Source organism: Actinia tenebrosa, unplaced genomic scaffold, assembly GCF_029948245.1.
Source record: "Actinia tenebrosa isolate PJP-AT-01 unplaced genomic scaffold, QUT_ActTen_1.0 PGA_scaffold7__59_contigs__length_16204524, whole genome shotgun sequence".
NCBI lineage: Eukaryota > Metazoa > Cnidaria > Anthozoa > Actiniaria > Actiniidae > Actinia > Actinia tenebrosa.
The window spans coordinates 6,499,257-6,525,480 of NW_028292584.1; the positions used below are offsets into that span (position 1 = coordinate 6,499,257).

At 36.9% G+C, this 26,224-nt stretch overlaps 4 protein-coding genes across 4 annotated transcripts; 1 reads left to right on the forward strand and 3 right to left on the reverse strand.

Annotated features, from left to right (window-relative positions):
• Positions 1–6: 6 nt before the first annotated feature.
• On the reverse strand, positions 7–4,895 carry LOC116306450 (progestin and adipoQ receptor family member 3). The gene is made up of 6 exons (XM_031716517.2): positions 4,351–4,895; positions 4,028–4,193; positions 2,818–2,970; positions 1,617–1,814; positions 883–973; positions 7–670 (listed from the first exon to the last, which is right to left on the reverse strand). The coding sequence occupies exons 1-6, from the start codon at positions 4,512–4,514 to the stop codon at positions 510–512; spliced, it is 933 nt and encodes a 310-aa protein (XP_031572377.1). The 5' UTR covers positions 4,515–4,895; the 3' UTR covers positions 7–509.
• A 526-nt stretch (positions 4,896–5,421) lies between these two features.
• On the forward strand, positions 5,422–25,259 carry LOC116306435 (uncharacterized). The gene is made up of 21 exons (XM_089040541.1): positions 5,422–5,730; positions 6,157–6,265; positions 7,393–7,459; positions 7,717–7,806; positions 8,575–8,637; positions 8,972–9,046; positions 9,755–9,871; positions 10,279–10,359; positions 11,103–11,261; positions 15,320–15,400; positions 16,145–16,215; positions 17,287–17,398; positions 17,770–18,001; positions 18,368–18,459; positions 19,208–19,394; positions 19,723–19,748; positions 20,581–20,642; positions 20,966–21,017; positions 21,884–21,931; positions 22,449–22,535; positions 23,807–25,259. The coding sequence occupies exons 1-21, from the start codon at positions 5,592–5,594 to the stop codon at positions 23,903–23,905; spliced, it is 2,049 nt and encodes a 682-aa protein (XP_088896667.1). The 5' UTR covers positions 5,422–5,591; the 3' UTR covers positions 23,906–25,259.
• On the reverse strand, positions 12,480–13,308 carry LOC116306438 (uncharacterized). The gene has a single exon (XM_031716505.2). It carries the CDS (start codon positions 13,216–13,218, stop codon positions 12,724–12,726), a length of 495 nt encoding a protein of 164 aa, XP_031572365.1. The 5' UTR covers positions 13,219–13,308; the 3' UTR covers positions 12,480–12,723.
• On the reverse strand, positions 13,475–14,849 carry LOC116306437 (uncharacterized). The gene has a single exon (XM_031716504.2). The coding sequence runs from the start codon at positions 14,753–14,755 to the stop codon at positions 14,261–14,263; it is 495 nt and encodes a 164-aa protein (XP_031572364.1). The 5' UTR covers positions 14,756–14,849; the 3' UTR covers positions 13,475–14,260.
• Positions 25,260–26,224: the final 965 nt, after the last annotated feature.

Genomic DNA, 26,224 nt, shown 5'->3' on the forward strand with positions numbered 1-26,224 from the left:
AAAATAAATAATTAAAATATTTCAATATAGACCCCAAAGTTTCCGGAGACTTTGTTACATCAATAGACTTTCCTGTTGGCTGCAGTTTCTGATCTTTACACATCTTTTGTTTTCATTCCCATACGTCTTTCTCACCCACATTCGTTTATTCACATTTTACAGATATTTCAAAAACGTTTGAAGGGGTGAACAGTGATAGGTAATAAGCAATAGGTGATACGTTATTCCAAGATGCAAAATGACTTGTATTTCTTGTCATTATTCTTGGCAATAACACAGCTGTTGTTGTTGAGATATTTAGTGTTCACAAAGTCTATGACACCATTTAAAATGCCTCGATTATGCATGTTTACATGCATGTTTAGATGCTCACTGTGTCTTTTGGTCTTGCAATTGCCAATAACTGATCGCCATTTGCCATTTGCCCCTCCAAAGTTTCTTAAAAATAGCACTATGAAGTAACCGACTTAAAATTATGTCTTACTTATATCCCCTACATCTAACAGTGGTCATAACACAGGCATGTTGTCTGTGTATACAGTAGTAGCTTCACATTCATGTTCCTTTAAATACTCCATATAAAATATACATGACTGATGCCACCAACAAAATGCAATAACTACTAATAGATGCCACCATTGATGACTTGATCCTATGTAGTTCAGCTTTCCTGGAACACAATAATTAAGTATCTATGAGTTCAATTTTTTAAATATTAGTGCCTTAGTCATGATCGTCATGATCATCATCATTATCATCACCATCATGAACATCAGCATCATTATGATCATCATCATCACCACCACCACCACCACCATCATCATCAATGCCATGTTGCTTAACAACAGTGTAGAACATTTAAGTTTAATATTTTTTACCAACCTGGAAAGTATCTTTCAGGAATCTTAAATGCATAGAATGACAGTGCTAGGATTCCTAGGATATACTGTACTACAACCCTTGGGATAAACAGCTGATGAGGGAAAAAAACCAGTATTGTAATGATGAGGGACATCTTGTAAGAAACATGTGGCTAGAAAACAAGGTTTGTGAATATTTTGGTGCTAAAATGAGGCTAACCCTGACTAAATATGTCACCTAACATGGCTGTGTAATCAAGGAGCACAGAGGTATTTTATTAATTCTTATATCATAACAGAGTTAATGTAACGGCGTTGGTATGCCCTTAGCTTTAATTTGCATTTGATTATATTTTGATTTTATATTTACTTGTTTTATTGTCTCTCAGCAAATTATTGTAATTTTATATATCTAGCTTGATTAAGGATTAAGCGCTCATAGCAACAATCAATGTTTGTAATCTGATATTTTAATATATATGATTTGTACGACAAAATCAAAGGGCGTCAAGATTTTGATGGGTAAAGACGTTACTCAACGTTGCTCTTTTCTCTGTGTGGGACCACAGTCCTTTCATCGTTATTTGTTCCGCAGCCCTCTCAAGCAAGCTGGCACCATCACAGTTAATGTTGATGATTACTTGGTCCCTTCCAAAATGAGGCTAACCCTTCCAAAATTGGCCACCTTGCATGGCAGCATAACGAAAGAGCACAGGCATTTTATAAATATTTCCTATATCATAACGTAGAGCTAACCTTAACAATTTCTTGGTCCCATCCACCATTAAGATAGACCCAGTGAGTTGAGGGCATCACTCCATATGCCACCATACTACAAAACAGTAGCAGCCTCCTCCGTGCCCAGTGTGATGTAAGAAAATGTGGATGAGCTTGAAAGCTGATAGTTAGGATAGTAAGTATACACACCCCAGTGAGGTATAATGTTCGTAGAGTCTATAAATAATGAATTGTACATTAAAATTATATTTTTCATCATGTTATCAGCATGCATATATAGCACATACAGGGAACTAAAAGTAATAACAATGTCCAGCCAGAATTGAAACTTGTCTGACCAAATCTTTGTCCTACATACCATTCATTTTGACCAGTAATGTCGAACCAGAAATGACTCAGGTATGACCAAGCTAAAAGTAATTTGGCCAGTCATCAACCTGCGGCTGACCGGCCATTATCTTTAGCCCTGGCATACTCAGTGTTGTATGCTGTTAACTGTGCCTTGTATGCATCAATTGTGTCTAATAACTTAGTTTCACGTATGCAGGTTTTGGTGCTTGGAAGGCTCTGGTATAAGAGGTCAGGTATTAATTTGTTTTTTAAATTTAAACCTAAATTCTCAAGGAGGTCAAGTATTGCTAATAAAACATTCTCAGATCTGAGGAGACCCAACAAACTCTTACTCACAGGATCAAGCCAAGGCATATCTCTGAAGTGACAGGTAAATGAATATGTACTTTTACTGCACCTCCCAACAACACAACTACTGGCGACATCTGCACAAGCAAAATGACAAAATGCTCATTGATTTTCTAGGGCCTAATATAGCTGATCAGTCACCGGCCACAATCACAGGCCAAATTAGTTTAAGCTTAGCTATCTTTATTTCTGGCTAAACATTACTGGTCAAAATGACCGGCAAGGCAAAGATTTGACCAGACAAGTCCCTGTTCTGGGCTTGACATTTTCCAGTGTCTGGCCAATATTTTAAGCCCTGTTTTATTTTTTGTCTATAGAAAATATTCCAGGTCGCATTTCTAGCAAGTTAACCTTGCAAGTTGACCTTGCAACATATTAACATTGTCAAGTTATTATTATTATTTTTTGTCTTTCTCAGCATGAAGCAAATGTCGCATTTCAGACAGTGGTATCAAAAGGAATCTTTGCTTTCTTTCAGGTATTTATTCAAGCAGTTGATTATCCAGCTTGATGGACTTACCACATGACAATAAAATGCATAATAAACAGAAGGGATGTAACAGGTACATAAACCAAGTGATATTCCAGCAAGATCTAAAGCAAACCATCGATGAAAAACCCTCTCGGAGTGACAACAGAACACGTGATATCCAGCAGAAAAGAGCATGCATAACTGTAAGACAGGTATATATAAATTAATTTTAATTTATATTTTAGAGTTAGTAAAAATAATTATAGTTGAAAGAATTAATGGCCTTAGAATTCGAATACAGTGGCAAATCTATTAATGAGCCATTAATTTTTTACTGTGTGTGATGTGTGCTGTCATAAAGCACGTTGGGGTTGGCAGAACATGAGAGAAGAGTTAGGAGAAGCATGACGTGTAGCGAAGTGCTTCTGGACACTTCTCGAGTGTTCTGCCAATCCCCAAGTGCTTTATGACTACACACGGCACAGCAAGCAAGTTTTTTATTTCTTTTATTAAATACAAATTACAATAATGAATAGGAAGCATGCGCCCCAAACCAATCAGAACGCGACATTCATAACAGTTATTTTATGATGGGCCCTTAGCAGACACTTTGAGGGCTGGGCCTGAAGTTTGTTTAAAGTGCCTATCACCCTTCTGATAACATTCTGATTATTGATTCTACATGGGGTAAGATGTGGAATAACCCAAAAATATTTCATAGTTTGAGTGCAGCTTCTTGAAATCATAAAGGTTTTTCCATGCCATACACTAATGCTGTGACATATGAGAAGTAATCATTTGATATACAAAACATTACTGGCACACATAAATAAAATTTGGAATGCGTCATTGTTTTTCCCATTGCTCTTATTGAAATTATTGCAAGCTATTTTTCACATAGAAGCCCGTGTTTTGAATTACAAGGAACGACAAATAACCATAAATGGCTCCTCATGCGTCACAACATTAGCATATGGCATGGAAAAACCTTTATAACTTCAAGAAGCCGCACTCAAACTATGAAATATTTTTGGGTTATTCCACATCTTACTCCATGTAGAATCAACACTGAGAATATTGTCAGAAGGGTGATAGGCACTTTAATAAATAGTGTCTCCTGAAATAGAGGTTTATTTTATAGTGAATAAGTGGGTAAAAATATTGGGACTGCAACTAGCTATTGATTTATTGAAGAGTAAACAAATAGGCACACAATATTTTAGCTTGTAATGTGAAGCCATGATGGCATTTAATTTACCTGGAATCCAATAAGCAGTGCAGAAAACACCAAATAATCTGCAAGAGTTGATCCAGCAACATAAGGAATCTTGAGGAAATTATCATAAATTAACAGGAAAGAGAAGTACCAAAATCCTAAGATGTGGGACCAGATGTTAATAGACTCATTAGACATCATAAACAAACTGAAACAGAAACAGGAGTAAATAGATTACAAACAAAGAATAGGCTATACTAAAAGAAGAGACTCAATCAATCATGTCAAACACAATCAATCCAACATATGGGGGCTGTAAAAACCACCAATAAAAAAAACAATACTATATGTAAAGCTTCCCTTACCTTTTGATGCACCATTTAGAGTTCAAATACGCACGATAGCCATCCGTAATATATGCATTTCCTCGCAAAAAATAGGGAATTTCATGGTATTCATATAGTTTGATAGCTTTGTCGGGGATAGGCTGGGGATCTTCAATCTCGATGATTACACTGGACGACGCCATCTTGTTTCACAAGAGACAAAGACACTATCTAGATGTGTCAGCTTGGCGTCAACTGGTCATCTTATTTAAGTAGATATGTTCATCTCTCGTTAATCCTACAGGAAAATATTCAAAGTTCCGCATTGCTTGGTCCAAAGAATAATGAAAGAATGCAAAATAATTGAAAGTTCTCTAGAAGCCGGCTTTGTGTTTAGTTAGTAGACTGAATCAAGATTACTATTCAAACTTATTTTCTTCAAGATTGAACGGCCTTCTATAGATTCCTGGATGAATTTTATCGTTATTTAGACCTCAATACTCGATCCTCCTTGCTTGATTTACTACGCTTTTTCTTAAAATGTTGTCGATATAGGCCCCTCAAACAACTCACAAGATAAACAATGATCAATATGTTGATTCTTGCCAGGCGTTCCTTGAACATTAACTTCCATATATGGAATAAAGAGTTTGGAAGTTCGATGGATTGCTGACCTACCTGAGGTCGGGTAGTGTAGATGTTTATATTAGTCCCATCTAAAATTGAAGTTTTATGTTTACTTGATGTAAGACTGATGTGTGAAATAAAGAAACTTGAAGCTTTGAAAAGAGTGGCGTCAATGCGAAAACCACTTTCGGTTCCAAAATACCCATAGGAAGGCCATACAAGCTTTGAGAATTTTCAAGGGAAAATTTTTTAAAAAATCGTTAAATTGGCTCGAAATCACTACTAAAGAATTGAACTAGGATGACGTAAACAACACTTCATGTGAGTAAATATTAGCTTTTATTTATTTTATTTTTAATTGTTTTCGTTAAATTACATTCAGTTCTCAAAGCTTGTATGGGCTTCCTGTGGAATACCAAGCAGTTAAAAAAATTTTTTTTTTCTTGCTTTGTCCTCATAGTTGACCAAAAGTTTTATTCTCGGAAATGCATCATAGCTTTTTGAGCTATTTAGTGGTCGATTAAGAGAGGTCGGTCGGTTTATAGAGGGTTTTTATTTCCATATATGGAATAAATATTAACTCGGAAGTTCGAAGCGTCAAAATACAGTAGGTGCATCAAGACTTGAGTAGACTTTGTGGTAAGAAGCCAAAAATGAATGAACTTCAGCAGAATTTCCGGCCGTCCACGATGTCCGGTGTTAAAGGGGAGTCGCTCAGAGAACTAACAAATCCCACCATGAACGATGCTTTGAAAAGTAATTCTCAAAATCTGGTTAAACTCATAAAAACAGGTGAGCTCTGAAGACATGATGAATAACTAGAGTCTGTCTAGAGTCGTAATACGAAGGGTCAAAAGCTTTGATTAATTCGTATATAAGCTAAGATTTACGGCTAAGTTATAAACAATAGCTATACAATGCTAGAATTTCACCACATTATTTAGTCATTAGAGTTCTTTTTAATATATATGTATAATTTTTGCCTTTGGTAACTTGTCGAGGCAAATATTTCAACTTACACGTACCTTCACACTTCAATGAAAACTTCAATAAGTTAATAGACTAATATACTCGAATCATAAGAAAATAATCAAACATTAAGAATATCATCCATAGCTTTTAGCACGTTCATAATATTTTGTCTATAGAACAAACAACTTAGTTTTCAATGTTGAAACACAACATTTTATTCTTGACTTTTTATATTGTTTTGTACAGCTGGGGAGTTTATTCACAAGATTCGTAGTATAAAGGAACAATATGCTCACAACCTCTTGTCTGCGGTGGAAACGTTTAGAAGAAAGAGCACAGAGATGAAGAAAGATAGGTTGGTGATTGATAATATGTTAATACCTCACGTCTGGGTTTTGTTTGTTTTCTGGTATTTGTCCTGTCTGCAGCTTTGATTTTAATTTATATTTTTTTATTTATGTGGGTTTGGTTTATATTGTAAAGCTAAAGGATCATCATATTAATTGAAATATTTTAAAATGATTTGAAGGATCGAATTATATGTGCTTCTATGAATATTTCTAGATATTTTGTCATTGTACGTATTTTTATTTTCTTATGTGCTCCATTTAATATGGGAAACTGATTTAAATAAAGTAAACGATTAAAAATTAAAAATAAAGAAACAGACAAAATAAAAAACTATTTATATAAAATGAAACCAACGATTTTTTACGAAGTTTAAAAAAGTTCAAAAGTTCTTGAGTCTTTCACAGATTGAGTAGAAAGAAAAATAATAAGTTTTGGTTTTTTACATTTATTTTTGAAGAAATAACTTCTGAAATAAAGCAACATTTTTCAATTTCATTTCTGATTTTCTGTGACAGTCTGCACTGGTCCATCAAAAGGACTTCAAGAGGTGGTATTATATATTGAGAAATGAATGCATTATATAAATATATATCATAACATTTGCATTATTTATTTATACATGAAATAATTGGATTTTTTATAATTATGTTACAAGAATAAGATTTTTCAGCTTCTGCATCTACTACTGCTTATGCGGTGTGATATATAATTATCTAATTTCGAAGTAGGTATTAGCACGATTTATTAATTAACTTAAAAAGCTTGACATTGAAATTTGACAGAAGTTACCTAGTTTCGGGAGATTTGAAAGGTTTTGGTTGATAAATGAAGAACCATACCTATCTTTTTTTCAAAAAAAAAAAAAAAAAAAAAAAAAAATCCTGAGACAAGTCTTGAGTTCACTGCTGGGCTACCTGTGGCACATGCCAGAGCTTTTTGTAATAACCACTGATGTACCATGTAATGGTCCCAGCTTTGTTTCTAGAAAACAAATGTATAATTATTGAAACATGATAGTAAAATGCCAGATCACCCACTGTCCAGTCTGGAATTTTTTTTGAAGACCTACGTACTGTGTCACCTGAAATAGTGCATATTCATTCATTTTTCTTTGTATTTTCTTTGTTTTAGGTGTGCTCTCAGTAGTTCCATGAGTACATGGGAGACATTGCTTGGAGAATATGAAAGAGAAGCACAAGTAATTATTATTATTTACAGATTATTACACTTTACAATCTTTTAGGGTGTACCTTTTTTAAAACTCAATTTAACAAAACTCTTTAGATAGACAAGCTAAGTGGGAATTCCTTGGCATTTTTAACAATTCATTTTTTATATAATTATATGTGCACAGCTGTAATAACACTGTTGTTGGAAAGAAGAAAAAAAAAGAAAATCAATTGTATGGTATGCTATGTGATCATAATTAAGTACTACTGGTTACCATATTTTCAGGACATGCTTAAGATGTGTACAAAGTTAGCTCAAAATGTGGACAAGCCGCTGTCAGAAGAAGCTGCAAAAAGAAAAGCCATTTGCAAAAAGGTGTGTTTTGAGAAGAGTCAGTATTCCTGACCAGTGTATCAATTGCCAGGATCTATAATATATTACCCCTTCTATATGAGCCACTTGCGAGCCCTAATGTGCCAAACTTAGCAAAAACTGATCCAGATGGTATAGTCTTGTCCTGAACCTAAATGAACTTCTGAATCAGTCTTACAGGCTGGGGTATACGTAATTACATAATCAGTTGTCATGATGGATGTGTATATTAGGTTCGGCACATGATAAAAGCACTATCTAAATATGATTAAGTTTTTGACTCCATGTAAGTCACCATTATGTGATTTATTTGCTTTACCAACATAAAACTGCTGTAATAAACTTAAGTTAAGACCCGGCTCTTTGAATTTGTTAAACATGATTCATTGATAACATGTAAACTTGTTCGGCACATCAGTTGAGAGGCATCTTATTTAACAACTAGGCATATAAGGTCTGTGTACCTACATGAAGCTACTGCTCGTAGTAGATACTCCCTGGCATTTTAGTACAGTGAAACCTCTAAATATATGATGTCAAATTAAAGGGCCAGGAAAAAGTGTCCATATTGATACAGTGTAGAGGTCAGGTGTATGAAGCAAAGAGTGTATGTTGATTTTCCTGGGACCTAAATATTTGTCATTAATAAACACTACTGTGGTGTCCGTAATAATGAAATGTCCTTAGGGAGACGTTGACTGTAGCTTGGTATATGCTATAAATACAGGGAATATGTTACTAAAATTTGTGTTTTTAATCTTGTTACAACAGATATTTGCCTTTCGGGAAGCAGGAGAAAATAGAATTGAAAAAGCTGAGGAGGCCAGTCAAAAGGTAGCCAACCACGTACTGAACACAGATTGAATTGGAATTTGAATAGCAACCTTGTAACTTTTTGTGGAGGGAGGAAATCTTTAGAACCCTGGCTGATAGAGACCCTCAAACCGTAGGCCCCATCTGTTTTCAATATAATATTATAACCCTGTATAAGGCAGACTTAAAGGACACACTGAAGATGCTGGTGACGACCATCTTCCGGGTCCACCCCTGTACGTAATTGGCAAAAAGCTGTTGTGGTGTCCCAGCTGCCCTCATGGGAAAAGCTAATAATTAAATAAATAAATAAATTATAAATATTAATGGCTTAAGTTAATACATGTCATTTTAGCACTACAAACAGTATTGTGATGCATGTACAAAATTGAACAAAGCACAAAATATGGAGCAAGCTAAAGAAGGAAAGGTAAGAGGAAGTTATGAATTGTCATGAATTCGGCCTAAGTTTTCTGAGTTGGAAAAACAAGGTTTCAAGGTTTTTTTATTTCCCAGAATGAGAATTTTATACTTTACATCACTATTTTTAAAAAATTAACTGGGAGGAGCAGAAGAAAAACAACCCAAAAGGGTTAAGAGAATATTTCTGCACCTTGAAACTATATAATACTTTCAAAGAAGGGGGAAAGAGGCAAAAAACAGAATACATTGTAGTCTAGCTTCAGTACGAACAAGGCATATAAGGCATGATGAACGAAAGATGTTTGTGCTAAAGTTAGTCCACAATCCTGGGGGGTTCTCTTGCCCGTTTAGGGTAGGGATGTGCCGCTGAGCCCTCTGAACCCTGACCCTGTTCCAGATTAAAAATCGCTGAAATTAATACCCTGTTCCAGAGCAAGATCGCTGAAAACCCTGTTCCGGAGAGGAGAGAGCGTGATTTCATATACCCTGTTCCAGAGCAAGCATGATTTTATATACCCTGTTTTAGAGTAGAATCGATGAAAACCATACCCTGTTTGGCGGCATGTACCCACATAGCAAATATAGGGGAGTACCCCCCCGGATCCACAATACACCTTGTTCATTATCTCAGAAAATTTCTATATGACAAAGATCCATATTGTTGTCTATTGCCTCAACAATCTTTAATTAATTTTCTGCAACCTCTATATTTCAGCAAGAACATTACACAACCCTTTGTCACAATGCACATAATTCATACGTACTTCAGTTATCGGCACTAAATGGAATGCAGGAGGTTTTTTATTCCACTTCTTTACCTCGAATGTTAGATGTAAGTAGCAATATATTTAATATTACTGACATATTATAACCTTAGACAGTTATATTTTTTATTTGATGCTATATTTGAGAGAATCAAGGGTGGTGTGGTATATACTCCCTACTCACCTCTGGGGTGTTGTTCCTGAACAGGGATGGCATCTCATTTGAGCATCTCTCTTTCGTCTAGCTTGATTCAAGTTTTTTCAGTGTTCTCCAGTTCTGTCCCTGACTTTGATAGCTCAGAGGTCGTTTCAGGGTGTAAGGTTTAAAATTTAAATTTAAAAGAATTTTTATATGTGCATTTTATATAGCCCATTTCGTCCCTCTCCCCTTTTACCCCTGCCCCTGCAGCGTCAGCTCCGATTCAATAAATGAAAACCTTTTATTGCATTTCTAAATTTTTCCTTGTTCTTGAAGGATCTCCAAACAGTACTTGAGGAAGGCACACGATCCATGGCCCAAACGTTCAAAGTATGCTCAAATATAGAAAAGGAAAATGTAAGTAATTTGGATTACTGCCATTTGCATTGCTATGCAGCCACCCCAGACAAAAATCGCAACATGCACTTTGCAATAGACTGCAGTCAATCAAACATGTTGAGGTCATTTACACGTGTTTGGATCCACCCAGATAGGCCCGGTGAGAGTGTGGCTCATAATAGTTGTAAACAATCGACAAGTTTTGGCGCCTTTGAATCACACATGCGTGTAAATTATGTCAACATGTTTGATTGACGGCAGTCTATTGCAAAGTGCACGTCACGATTTTCGTCTGGGGTGGCTGCGTAGCAATGCCAATGGCGATAATATTGGTATAACATTAGGTGTATATATAATACATTAATAGTATTTTATTATTATAATATTGATAATTTAATAATAATAATGAGGATACCTAGATCACTATAAGTGCTTTTCACTAGTATCCTAAAGCAATATAAATATAAATACATAAAGTAAATGATACGACTATGAGACTATAAAACTACAAACCTATATATAATATGTGGTAGTCAAAAAATAGAAGAAAACTCAAGTCTAATCTAATCTAAAAAATTATAAATGACCTTATTATATTATTTACTACTATATAAAAGCACTGTAATGCCAACTCTACCTTATGATTATAGCTAATATTTTTTTTTGCATCAACTGCTCACATGCATGCATATGTACACATACCTAAATTTTATGTACTAGAATTCAAAAAGTGCTGACAGTTTATGTTCCTCTTTTCTCAGCATGAAGAGAGTATCCAGAGACTTGCTAACCTGGATAAAGTATTTAAAATGGTCGACAGTTCAACAGACATTATCAATTTTGTGAAGAATTCAAACAACCCTGGCCAATACACTCTCCCTAAAAAAGCCTTCCAAAAACCAGAAGATGGACATGTTGTGGTAAGATGTGCTTTCTATGCATATTTAGTTTGGACGTTTTTTTCTATGCATCAACTAGCCTGCGTCACATCCAGAATTTTCTTCGTAAATACGGTCTCGATCTACAAAGAAAATTCCAGATGTGGGCAGGCTATGTATCAACTCTGATAAAAATTAAAAGCCAAGTCGCTCTTAAATGAATGTTATCTGAATATGCTTTTGTTATATTATATCGACTAAATTAAATAGTGTAAATAAATAAATCATATCATAATTTTATTTCACAAAATACCCCTGGCTCTCAGCTTCTAAACTCTATAATCCTGACAATGATTTTGCAATAGAGGTTTTGCAATATCATGTGACAGCAGCCATGTTAGATGGCAGGAACAATACAATTGTTTTACATAAGAAATAATTCATTTCCTGAGAGCAAAGGGATTTTGTTCTGCCATCTAACCACAGGCAGACCAAACTGTATTATGGATGCTGGCACTTGTTGGTACAAGACCTCTATCGAGTGTGTAATATGTTCAGCCTTGAAGACTAAATGGAATCCTAGCATGTAGAAAAACCTTTAGGAGTGACCAATCATTTATCATGACTTTAGGTCTTTAGCCTTTAGCCCCTAGAAAGCTTACCCTATCAAAAGGGAGCTAGATATCCAGGGCTACCAAAAGGCTAGAATATCCCTGCTACTAAGGGAACAAGGGTGTGTTTAAAAGAAAAATAGAAGAATAAGTAAGAGAAAGCAAGCCCTAGTAGTAAGGTTACAGGGGTAGGTTTAGGGGAGGAGTATAGGGTTGGCAACCAAACCCCCCTCCCCTATATGGCCGCATTATTGATGCTTGAGTTTATCAACTTCCTGATCATACCTGGTGCACCCCTCCTTAAAAGATCCTGAATCTGAGTTACCCTCCCTATTGTTGGCCTGCAAGAATTCCCAAGAGAGCCAAAAGATAAAAACATGGTGACCAATGCTCTCCTCAGAGAGGCTGTGAAGACATAAATGTGCAATCAAAGAATTGATGGCTTTCAACCATCCCCAAGAGAATTAAATAACAAAAGACACGGTGGCCATGTTGGAGGATATAACAAAAGAATTCATTAACAATTCTTTTCCTAAGTTCCTCCAACATGGCTGCCGTTAAAACCATCAATGTGTATTGACTAATTATTTCCTAAAATAAATTTAATTTATCTTAATATGATCATTTAATTCTTTACTTTACTCTCGACTTGAAAGTTCCAAATTTTATTCAAATCAAATTATGATTGACATACATGATAAGTAGATCTGGGACAAATTCATATTGAAAAAAAATTCGGATAAAAATAATTTAACATTTAAAAAATAATATATATGAAGCTTTTCTTGTAGAAATGCATGGGAAAAAGCTTGTATTTCAGGCATAAAAATAAAACGAAAAATATAAGCTTAATCAAAAATTGGAAGACACATTGATTCAGTTCTACAATCAGTTCAAAAGAATGGCGTTTGGTGGAGGATTTGAGCCACAAGTTCAACCAAAACCGTCAACGATAAAACGCTTCGCACAGCATGGTACTTGTTCCACTTCTCAATCGTATTGCGAACGAATTCTTCCGATTCTCGTGCGACCAGCTTGTCATAATCAGCATAAATCGGGTCGATTGAAGCTGGTTTGAGTATGAAGAGTGTATAAGGAAATATCAAAGCCATCGTACATCCTCCAAGAAGATACGTCAAGCCACTGGAAGGCTTGCAAAAGTAGGCACCAACGGAACTTACAGCACCTATCAAAGCCAATCTTCCCTGGAAAACCCTTGCTCTATCGAAGCTTTCTTTCCACTGCTTATGGCAGGTCTTGGTGTCCAATGTCATCCTTGATGGATGTTCGACCACGTTGATATATATCGCTCCTCCAGCGAACATTCCTATTGAAATGGTAGAAGTTGCTTTGAGGAAGGGCAATAAGGCATCACGATCAAAACCCATGGCGAAGGCGTTTCTCGTTTGGGCAAGAACAAAGGCTAGAACATCTGAATCAACGAGCAAACAAGAGGCTGAATTAAAATGTTCTGACCGGGCTTCCTGGGTAAGTCGAGTCCGTGAGAGACTGGCCTATTAAGAAATATTTCGCTCGGGCTTCCTGTGGAATTAACGCGGCGAGACCACGGATTTACGCGCATTAAAAAGTATGAATGCACGAACATACGTGGAATATACTTCAACAGTTTAACAATTTTAACAGTAACAATTTCAAGAATTTTAATCTTTTCATTGGAACTGCGGGAAAGTGCTGAATTTAACACTACATGAATGCTTTTAAAAATCCCCTTCCCTCTTCGGGGTCTGGGGGGTTCAATTGACCAGTGCATGAGAACATTTCTACAGAGAGAAAGAACTATAATGGCAATAAAGTACTGACGAAATCAAAGTTTATCTCTTCAGATCAGTTTTATAAGTGTTCCCAAGGCAGATCGTGCGTTGTCATCTTGTTGTTCAGAAGAAGGGTGTTTCATGTAGAATCTGGGAGACAAATCCAACCAGTACACCCAAAGACAATACACTCCTTACCGAATGGTAGTTGTTTCACTTCACAATTGTGTGCTTTGTAATTTATTCATTTTGCAAATATATTGACAGTGTTTAAACAAACCAGCAATTACGAAATTTCCATAACGTTTCTTGCTTTAATTAAATGTTAAAAGCTTACACATTATTGAAAAATCCTGATTTGGAGAAGCAATGCGTTTAAAACGAAAACAAAAAACAATTGCCTTATTGACAATTATTTAACTACGCAAAACATGTATAGAAATAAATATTTAAATTGTACAAAATTTAAGATAAGAAATTTATAAATCTAGTTCGCTCAGATACCACCAATATAACCTTAAGATTCACGACTTTTGCATGCTACTCTTTAACCAGTACTTCAGTTCCCATAAAGAATCGATTTAATATAATATTTTCTTCGTTATCAAAACGTTTAATACACGTGCTCTCGTGGCAGATCATGTGTTGTCCTTGTGGTTCAGAAGAAGGGTGTTTCATGTAGAATCTGGGAGACAAATCCAACCAGTACACCCAAAGACAATACACTCCTTACTGAATGGTAGTTGTTCCACTTCACAATGGTATCACGAACAAACTCCTCGGACTCGCGATCCACAATTTTGTCGTAGTCATCATAGATCGGGTCGATTGATGCTGGCTTGAGAATGAAGAGCGTGTATGGGAATATCAGCAGCATACTACATCCACCGATGAGGAAGGTCATCCCTTCAGAAGGCTTGCAATAGAAGGCCCCAGCCCCACTGATAGCTGTTATCAAGGCTAGTCTACGCTGATGGATCTTGGCTCGATCGAAGCTTGCTTTCCATTGTGCATGACAAGACTTGGTGTCCAACGCCATTCTCGCATTGTGTTCTACAATATTGATGTATATCCCTCCACCAGCGAATAAACCCACGGAAATCGTAGACACCGCTTTAAAGACTGGGAACATAGTATCACAATCGAACTTCATGGTTGAAAGTATTGGTTTAAAAGGCGTTATTGATAAGTAAAAACACTTCAATCGAAAATATGAATGAATCGACTTAAAATTGACACTTACGAACGATTTTCTTGACAACCGCTGGCCATTATAACCGCAGATGCATTATGTTATTTTTAAGGGAGCAGTTGACCCTTGAGTGTCAAACATTAAAGTGTAGAAGTTGAAGTTAAATTTCTTGTGTGTTTTTTTTTTTGTCCTAATGTTTATGTCTAAACTCAGTTGAAATCCGGAAAGTGTACGGTGTAACTATTTTTGATTTTATAGACCCTTTTCAATAGTTATTTAGATGTGAGGCTAATAGGAAGCTGGAAAAAAAGATTTCACAATTTTTCTTAAAGGCGAATCTGTGGTATTTCAATTGTTTGATTTTGACTGAGAGCCTTGCATCCAAATTATTTTCGATAAACGGTCTAACCATTTCATGATGTGAGCTGATCACCCCCTCCCCCCTCCGTCCCAATGGCTGTTTTCCTTGTTGGTCTTTCTAACAGGTTGTTTGGCATGCACTTTATCTTTTTGTTTTCATTTCAGTCTGTACCTGATAACAAGCTGTCCCTTCACACGACAACAGAACCAGTCCTAAAAAGAAAATATATTGCATTATCCAAAAAGGTGTGTCTTAATTATTGTTTATTCAACAGGATTCTTTGAACTTTAATTCATCCAGTGGAGTTTGCGAGTTTAGGCCTTGTTCACTCATCAAAGTTGTTGCCATGAACTGCAGTTCTCGAAATGCTATTAAGAGAGCTAAGTAGGCTTGGGCGTAATGTTTTCCCATCTTGGACAACGTGTCATTCTTTTGAGAATTAGATTCTTTGTTTGACTTTTATCCATATTCACGTGTCTTAGATAATATTGGGGAATGACTAGGGAATGAAACATGGACTGAAATGGGAAAACATTTCTATTGTCTTATCCTTTCTATACCTGTAAGACAGTGGAGTAACCAGGGATCTTGCAGGGGAGGTGCCCAGGCAATGATTTGCAGAACAAAAAAAAAAAACAAAACAAAAAACAAAAAAAACAAAACAGCGGTTACCAAAAAAAAAAAAAGGTAACCAATAAAAAGACAACAGAACCGAAAAAAAAACCAAAAAAAATAAAACTTAAAAAAAATGGAATAATGGGTGAGTGGTTCTTAAAAATGATACAATGTGCAGATGGGAAGCGGTCTTCATTTAATCAAAAAACATTTACATGCAATTTTAAAGCAAAAGGAGATAGATGAGTGGACCAAAAGCTTTTATTGGGGATGCACTGCACCCTGTGCTCCCCCCTGGTTACGGCCCTGTAAGACCGGCTTCAAGGCCCTCTGTTACATAGCCAGCTTGACATAGTTTGTTGATTTTATTTCAGTCTAGACATTTATCAAATACAATAGAGAAGGAAAGACTAACTCTCAGATCTGTTAAGGGCTTAAGAGATAGGTATGATATTGATATTGACGAGGTCCTTACTCCTATTTTCATATATATTTGCTATAATTCGAGATGTCTGAGTTGTTCTTGCTTCCGTCAGTCAAATCTCCAAAGGTCTGAGGTAGTATTTTTTGATTGATGGAAGCTAACAACCTAGAAGTCTTGGGCTGATATGGTTGCGTAATTTTGAAGATCAGTGTCAATTATTGTTCCCCTTTAATCCTTTAATCCTCATATGAGGAATAGACCTCTTTAACTGTATAGTGCGCTTCAAGTTTTTCCCTTTTCAGACCAGGTGTCATTCTTTGTTTGAGTAGAGTATCCATATTCCTGTGTCTTCTCATGCACAACAATCAAACAAAGAAATGATACTATAGGAAATCACACTTCCGCTGAAATGGGAATTCATTGTTTATACAGTCCTTTGACTAAGCGTTGTCATTGATCGGATCATCCCTACGCGCCTAGACTTAAAAGGATAACGGCTAAATTACCCAGAACTTGCGTCATCCAAACTGCTCGCCAGTTTAAATCTTCGCCGTATGCTCAAGGCATGGTTTTAGCAAATTAAATGGGATCGAAAACAGCGAGCTCAAGACGTTTGAGCTAGTAACTGTGAATTAATTATCCCCATGATCCTTTTCGGTCTAGGCGTGTAGGGATGAAGCCGATCAAACGACAACGTTTAGTCAAAGGACTGCATATAACCGCTTTCACACTAATACGTTTTCCTTTAAAAATGCATTATTTTCAATGCGTTTGCGTCCGCACTGAAACGATCGGAACTTTGATCGTTTTCATTGAAATTAAACGCATAAATTTGAATACGCTCTCCAGAGTGGAACGTGGAGAAATGGTTGACAGGCGAAAACCAAGGCTTTTGAGAACACCACATCATTCACACCAGCACGTCTGTCACTTTCGCATGCACAGATAATGACATTACATCATTTTCAATCTTATCTGTGTTTTTGATCATTTTAGTGTGGACAAACTCTAGTGAGAAAGCGAAGTTTTTCATGCTTTTTTGGCGAGACGAAATTAAAACGATGAGTTAAACTGTCTTTTTCCTACATGCAGTTACACGCAAAACCCATCTTATGGCCGACCTGATGATGTGGATATCGATATTGTAATACAGAAGAATGGCATAAGAAACAAAGAATTGCACAAAGAAATAACTGATGCTCAGGTATTGTACATGCACTCCACATACTACAGGCGGAATTCGAGAAATAGAGAGCCTGTGCGCATGCTGTGTGCGGTTATGAAGCTTGCGCATATGCCGTGCGCTTTTCTAAAGCACGAGCAGTAACTTGCAGAACATGAGAGAATGTTTCCTAGGAGACCCACGACACATAGCGGAATGCTTGTCACACTTTTTTATAATTTCTTTTATTTAATGCAATGTTCCCTTTATAAGTATGAACATAACAGATAATTGCAGTTTCCTATATATATCTGATTTCCAATCGGCTGTAAAAGTAGCAGATCAACTAATATTTTCAAAAGTATTGTTTATTAATTGAAAAAAATCTGATTATTATTATTATTTTGTTACAGCTTAACCTGTTTACGCCAGACATACAGCGAAAACTCCACATCACAGAAATGGATTTAAAAGATGATGAGTATGATGATGATGAAAGTCTTCTGGATGTGTATGATAAACGTCAAAGTATGATTTCCAACGTCATGGCAAAACCAAAGACTACTCGTGCAGCCAAGCATGACTTTGTAGAACATACATTCAAGAAACCAGTATTTTGTTATTACTGCAACAAACTTTTAAAAGGTAACTTGCTATCATTATTGCACTGTGCGGACACCCTGACTAGGACTTCAAAATCTTCCTTGTTTATCGTTTATTGATAGCCAGTGGCTAACAAACCTATGGCTCTCATTCCAGGGGTTGAACTAGGGGGTTCAGGGAGTTTTTGAGGAGCCAAGCAAGCAGCAAAGCCAGTATCTAAGCAGAAAAAACAAGTTTCATCGATACCCTGAAACAACCTTGAGTTAACCTATGTCAGGGCATGGCTAAAATATTATTGAACTTAGCATATTATGGTTTTGCCTAATAGATATTGTGAACAACTTGTGAGAAAGTGAGCTGCTTGGGCAACCAGTGAAAACCAAGTGTTTTCTTTTTCCACAATTTTAGGATTCTTGAAGCAAGGCGTGAAGTGCAAGACATGCCGAATGAGTGTTCATTATAAATGTCAAGAAAATGTACCAGACTGTTCAGGCGAACTGGTAGGTTTAAACATTTGTACATCAGGAGTCTTGCATTACTAGATGTGTCCATCTCCCATACTGGGTCTATGAGCCATTATATTCCCAGACCGGGAGCATATCATTACCAGAGTCATCCTTCTCCCATACTGTATCTGTGAGCCAGCATATATTCCCAGATCAGGAGCCCATTAATAGGAGCATCTATCTCCTATGGGTCTGTGAGTCAGCATATTCCTAGATCAGGAGCCTATTACTAGGTGCATCCATCTCCCATACTCGGTCTTTGAGCTAGCATATATTCCCAGATCAGGAGCCCATTACTAGGAGCATCCATCTCCTATACTGGGTCTGTGAGTCAGCATATTCCTAGATTAGGAGCCCATTACTAGGTGCATCCATCTCCCATACTGGGTCTTTGAGCCAGCATATATTCCCAGATCAGGAGCCCATTACAAGGAGGGGCCATTTCAGGGCTGAGTCAAGTCCAAAGATATTGGGGGGAAGGGGTTGGCTTGATCTCCAGTCCCTTCCCCCTGCTACAACCTGTATTAAATGTCAACAAATAGCCGGAATTATTGAATGACTGTCCCCCCACAAAACTCCCCTAGCTACAACCCTGCACCTCCCATATACTGGGTTTGTGAGCCAACATATGCCCACTGAGAAACCCTTTACTGTCACTGTATTTATACTAAGAGGGTTTATTTGTTGTTTTATACAGTCTTTTTTTATTTATCTTTAATCTTTTTTTTCTATATTATTCCAGCTGCCTTCAAAACGCAAGTCAGGTATGGCAAAAGCAGCAGCAAGCTTGAGCTTTGACAGCGAATTCGATGACTTTGATGATTTTGATGATGCTTCGTACAGTGACATAGATGAGGCACCCACCCCACCCTCCATCAGGAAGATCCCACAGAAACCATCACCGCCAAGACATGCAGCTGATCTTTACGGTAGGCTATATGAGCATATATAGGTTATGGTTGTAGATTATCAGTGAATTGTGATCATGAGGGCTAATAGACCCCTTCACAGTTCCCTGCGCCATCTTGAAAGGTAGCCGTGCCTTTGCATCGTAGCAAGACGAACGGTGAGCTTGCAATGATAGAGACATGTGAATAATTGTTCAAGGTGTTAAAAAAGGTATCTATCATTGCAAGCCCACTGTTCATCTCGCTGCGATGCAAAGGCACGGCTACCTTTCAAGATGGCGCAGAGAACTGTGAAGGGGAAAATTAACTCTGTCTTTGAGTCCAAACTAATACCAGTTTATTTCATTAGATGTAGCTGAGGAATGTTTGGCAGGGGTAAGTCTGCTGCATATTGTTCATATATTATTCCTTCATTATAGAGAATATTTGTTGATCTGCAGTTTTGTTTGTTTTTTTTTGCACTCCACAAAAATCAACTTCTAAATTCAAATTGGAATCCAGTGGCAGAAGAGCCAATTGATGCGTTGCAAGCATTCCCAAGACAGTTAAAAGACAAAATCATGGCGGCCATTGTGGTACCGTTAACAATGGATTCTAATGAGAACTCTTTTGTTAAATGGTACCAACATGGCCGCGATGACGTAACGTGCAAACGAAGAATATGTGAAACCACTGTGGAACCAGTCTTTTTATTTTTATTTTTTTATTTTTATTATTTTTTTATATCACCAAACTAGTTTTTTTCCGTGTAGGAGAGGAGAGGGGAAGGGAAGAAAGGAAAAGAAGAAATTAAAGGAAGAAAAGAAGGAAGATGGAAATGAGAAAGGAAGGGATGAAAGCAGACATGGAGGGATGAACGAGTTAGATTGATCGAATAAGGGTAGCAACGAAGAAATGAAGTAAAAAAGGGTGCAAGAATAAACAAAATTAGTTCTTTTATTAAGAATAAGAAGATAGAGAATGACCTCGAGTGTTTGAAAAAAGTGGCACAATGATTACCACTTTCCCTCTCTCCCCTTCCATCTCTAGGATGGTCTTCCACGATCCCTAAGACCCCTTAGTTTGTAGGAAAATCTCTGTATTTACGTCTAGATCCCTGTGGACTGCACAAGAGGAAGGGAGGTATAGTTATCCCAATCCAAAACTGCAGAGTTGCAACTGCAGAGTCGCCAGTGGGGAAGACTTACCATACCTTTATCTTATGCAGAATTCATATGGTGTAGCATTATATGACTATGGTGGAGAAAATGCAGGCGATCTCAAGTTAAGGTATGTGCATTGTGTTTGCAACGGGAAGTCAGGAAATAGCGTTTTCCACAGATGACGTCACAGTTGTGCATCATGCGATTGAAATGCAGCCAACAAAGCACAGCACACATACTAACATGCTGCAATGATGTTTTTTTGTTTTCTAATTCATGGAACAACTATAGTTTTGGCTGATATAATTCTTCTTTTCCATGTAATCGAAGCCTTTATTCGCAATGCTCGTCCGCATTTTAATCCCACAAGGCTTTGCGATATCTATTTATAGGTTCCTTGTGACAACCATGACAACAGTGATCAGCATTATCTTTCTTTCTTTGTTTCAGTGCTGGTGATAAGATATCCTTAACCAACACTTCTGACAGTAATTGGTGGGAGGTGAGTAGTAGTGTATGGCTTATCATAAGTAAAACAACAGGGTGACCAACACTAGTTTTTTAATCTTTGCCAGTCGTAACAAACCAGTTGATCAAATTGTAATTAGTATATGTAATAGGACTCCATGCTGTCCAATTAAGAAATAATTGGATGAGGAAAATTCCGAGGACTTCCAAAATTGGATGAGGCCGTAGGCTGAGTCCAATTTGGCAGTCAGAGGAATTTTATTTTTTTAGTCTAATTATTTCTTGATTGGAGAGCATGAAATCCCATTACCTATTAATTATATAGCTGCCTAATTAATCCCATATCAACAAACCTTTCCAATTAAGGAAATAATTTGACAGTCACCTATATGGGATTAATGAGAAGCTGTATACTTAATTTAGAAATTGATTTTTTTATGGAATTAATTTAGGAATTGATTTTTGCGGAGGGAGGAAAACCAGATAACCCTGAAAAACCCTCGAAGCACAGAAGATATCTAACAACTCTAATATCTAACAATGTCACAGCAATGAGAAGTGGCTCTTCCCCTAATCACCGTGTAGAATGACCTGAGCCAAGTAAAGCAAATAAATTTGTATTTAGTATAAACTTGTGGTCTATCAAATACTGTGATCTGATTGGCTGAGCTGCTAGTGGTCTATTGGTGATAGATCACTAGTGATGAAAAGTGACGGTTTTGAAAACGAAAACAATGGAAAAATTATTGCAGCCTTATCCATTTATTTGTACTAAAACAACTAGACCCATTGCTCCCAATAGCCCGTTTGGCTTCATGGGTTATTGAGTCCTAGACCATAAGGGCTAATTGTTAAATATATTGGCTTATTGATTGATTGATATCTTTTACTATCATTTAGGGTACCTGTAAGGGACGATCAGGCTTTTTCCCAGCATCATATATCCAGGTACATACCATAGATAATAGATATATATATACTAGTTATACAACGGTTTTGAGTGCCATATCATGGAATATCGCTTGTCTATGGTGTGCCACGAGAAAGCATTGTATAGCCATTTCATCCCGCACCAATGAAAATACGCCTAGGCTGCAGTGCCTGATGGGAAGGAACAGTAGATTACTGCCGAATATACGACGGCTTTACTGTGTAATGCACTCAATAAAAAATAAAAAGAATATCAATGTAGCCCCTTCCGCTTGTAACGTCCGCTTTATCCTTTTTTGGAAGTCCTGTGTTGTGTATATTATAAGTAAGACGAAATCTGGAAATAAGTCTCTTCTCTCTCGTACTCATTCCTAGCCCCTCTCGTCAACTGTCATACATGGGGACCCCAAGCACAAAAACCGATTCTGGTTGTATTGACTAAAATCCGAGGGTTGCCTGGGTAGGATGTTATAACCAATCATAGCAAGTTGTCTAGTAAAATGACAGACTCAATTTTACCATGTTTGATTGACAGGAGATCTCAAAAGAAAGCGTCATTCTGAAGTGCCTGTTTGACTTCAATGCTCAAGAAGGAGACGAACTCTCAGTCGTCGAGAATCAAGTATGGTTTGATATGCTGGGATATTTCGAAAAATGGTTTTCTTATGAATACTGGGTAAAAACCCTGAAACAACCTCTGGGCTGATCTAAGTCAGGGCATGGCTAACTCACAGATCAAACCCTGAAACAACCTCTGGGCTGATCTAAGTCAGGGCATGGCTAACTCACAGATCAAACCCTGAAACAACCTCTGGGCTGATCTAAGTCAGGGCACGGCTAACTAACAGATCAAGTCCTGAAACAACCTCTGGGCTGATCTAAGTCAGGGCATGGCTAACTCACAGATCAAAGCCTGAAACAACCTCTGGGCTGATCTAAGTCAGGGCATGGCTAACTCACAGATCGAACCCTGAAACAACCTCTGGGCTGATCTAAGTCAGGGCATGGCTAACTCACAGATCAAACCCTGAAACAACCTCTGGGCTGATCTAAGTCAGGGAACAGCTAACTCACAGATAGAACCCTGAAACAACCTCTGGGCTAATCTAAGTCAGGGCATGGCTAACTAACAGATCAAGTCCTGAAACAACCTCTGGGCTGATCTAAGTCAGGGCATGGCTAACTCACAGATCAAACCCTGAAACAACCTCTGGGCTGATGTAAGTCAGGGCACGGCTAACTCACAGATCAAATTCTGAAACATCCTTTGGGGTGATCTAAGTCAGAGCACGGTTAACTCTCAGATCTAATCCTGAAACAAACTCTGGACTGATCAAAGTCAGGGCACGGTTAACTCACAGATTAAGCCCTGAAACAACCTCCGAGCTGATGTAAGTCAGGGAAATTAGAAGGAAAGAAAATGAGTTTGAAGACGTGTCGCAAATGCATTAAGATATGCGGAATAGACCTCCTCGGCTCGGGCGTAATGTTTTCCCATTTTAGACCACGTGTCATTCTCTTGAGAATATTATATATATAATATTATATTCATGTGTCTTCTCATGGACAACTGTTGAACAAAGAAATGACCTCTTAGGGAGCGACACGTGGTCTGAAATGGGAAAACATGACACCCAAGGTAAAGAGGTGTATTATAAAATAAAAACAGCGAAGTGCTCTTCCATTGATTTCCTAAAGGAATTGTTTTGGGGTACAAAACCTGAGTAAGCCGTCTTTTCTTATGCAAAACAAAATCCATTGTTTTGTCCGCCAGAACAACTCCTCTCGGGACTCATTGCAAGGGGTCTATAGTTCTAAACCTTTTTTTTACAAGGTGCTCATGATTTTCTTCTTAAACGTCAACCTTCTAAGACTGCTTATTTAATATTGCAGATCATCGTTCAAGTTCGTGATGAAGGCAATGGTTGGGTTATTGGCAGAAGTGGGAACGTGGAGGGGGCAATTCCTTCCACGTATGTGGAGAAAATCTAGAATAATTAACGCAATACGTACGGATCAATAATGATAATAATAATAATAATAATAATAATAATAATAACAATAATAATAATAATAACAACAACAACAACAACAATAATAATAATAATAACAACAACAACAACAATAATAATAATAATAATAATAATAACAATAACCAGCCTAGACTTAATCCGCTGGTCAATGTAAACATGATATATACAGAGAAATAAAACTTGCCATAATAATGATAATAATAATAATAATAATGATAATGACAATGACAATGACAATAACAATGACAATGACAATGATAATGATAATAATAATGATAATAACAATAATAATAATAATAATGATAATAATAATAATTGCACAGAAGCAATTCAATGTAAGAGAAGAGTTCGGTATTGATCCTCATTCCAAGTATTCTTGTGGTAGGACTACTTATGTAGGATTTTTATTTAAATAAGTGGGACGTCAATAGTATGGAAAAACTACTTCCGGGTCCAAAACTAAAAGCAGTTCTATAAAGATTTTTCTTCCGTTTTCTTCAGGACAGGATTTGCTGTCCAAAAATTCACGTCGAGGATAAATCTTTGAGAGCATTTTTCGATTTATTTTAACAGTAAATAGGAATCTTTAAAGGGGCACTTGGAAATAACTTGAATGACTTGAAACTTGTTTACACTTATCTATATGGCCCCAATGGTAGCCAAGGAACATATTTTCTTTACAGTAAAAAAGTGGCGGATAAAAATTATCAATTTTATTCAGCATATAAATTGCGAGTAAATGACTTTTTGCTTTTAAACCAAAATATCTCAATAGCAAGTGGCTCCAAGGCTAAAATTTCACTAATCATGTTTACATAGTCATAATCTAGTCATATTATCCTCAAATACTTCAATTATTTGGACCTTCAAAAATTGGGGCGTTTTCATCCAAGTGCCCCTTTAATGTTGGGTTTTAATTCTTGTTCAACTACCCTTAGTTAGATGGGAGTGTTAGATAAGGAACCACATTAAACGTCGGCTACTAAAGGCTTCTGGGTCAAGTTGGCGTTGCAGTGCACCGTGGGACTGTTTTTGGGACGAGAAAGACCATATGCTCTGTAATGCCAATTCGACCCAGTATTTTCCTCAACTTCCAAATGGAATCCCCACAGAGCAAAGAAAAAAACGTAAGTTCAGGTGCAACAAAAACCTTTGCGAAGAATGATTTTGTGTTCCTTTTGCTGTAGTTTAATTATATATAAATTAACGCATTCTCGAACTTCATGGTTTAATGAATTATAAATTCAACGAATGATAAGGGAACTCCCCCCAGGAGCAAACTTTATTTTAAAATAAAGATATTCATAAAGTAATGCAAAGGCTGTATTTGGTTCATATGTAGACTATTCGCACCACTAACAGGTGACGTGGCCCTACCCGCTGAAAAGGAGCAGCTCTGTTAGAATGACCAACGGAAATAAAAAGAGCACCTCAGCATTAGGAAGGCGGATTTTCAACTTATGATATGCGAAACCGCTATTATAAGGACTTGTATGGTAAAATGCTAGCTTGCCATCCAACGCTTTTACCTTACAAGTCTTTATAAAATATTCGATTTTATATTTAATGCAATTTCTTCTATGTTCGACATTATAAGCTGAAACTTCGCCTCCCTATTTATCGAGGTACTCCTTTCATTTCTCTTGTTCTTTTTGTTAGTGCGAGTCGTCTATTAGTGCACTATATCTGCGATACTCTTTTGAAGTATAGCATACATCAAAGTTGAAATAAACAAATAGTAATAATGAAGAAGACTGATGATAATGATGATGAAATGATGATGATGATGATAACGTTTTTTATATTAGGGACGGACCATTATATAATGATGGGGGGGGGGGGGGGGGGGGGGGGGGGGGGGGGGGGAGCTGCTTAAATCCACCAAAACGTATCGAGCAAGCACTTCAAGATTTCAAGTTTTTTTCCACTTACAACAATATAAAATAATACATGAAAATACATAAGGGTAAATTATTATGGTGGTAGAGTGCAGGAATACAACCCAAAGAGTTAATGAAGAAGCTTCCTACACCCTAGTGTTATTTGGAAAAAATATGGTTGAAAGTAGCGGGGAAAAATGTGAATAAGTATAGTTTGAGAATTTAGAATGTTGAAAATTGATTACGAATAATCCATGATACACAAGTAAGCAAAATAAGTAGTATTAATGAGATAATAAAAAAAATTTATAACGTGTTTTAAACATCTTATGAGATGAGTTTGCAAACGATATCGCGGCTCCTTGGGCTCCCTGTGGTATCAACGAGGCTGAGCGCCA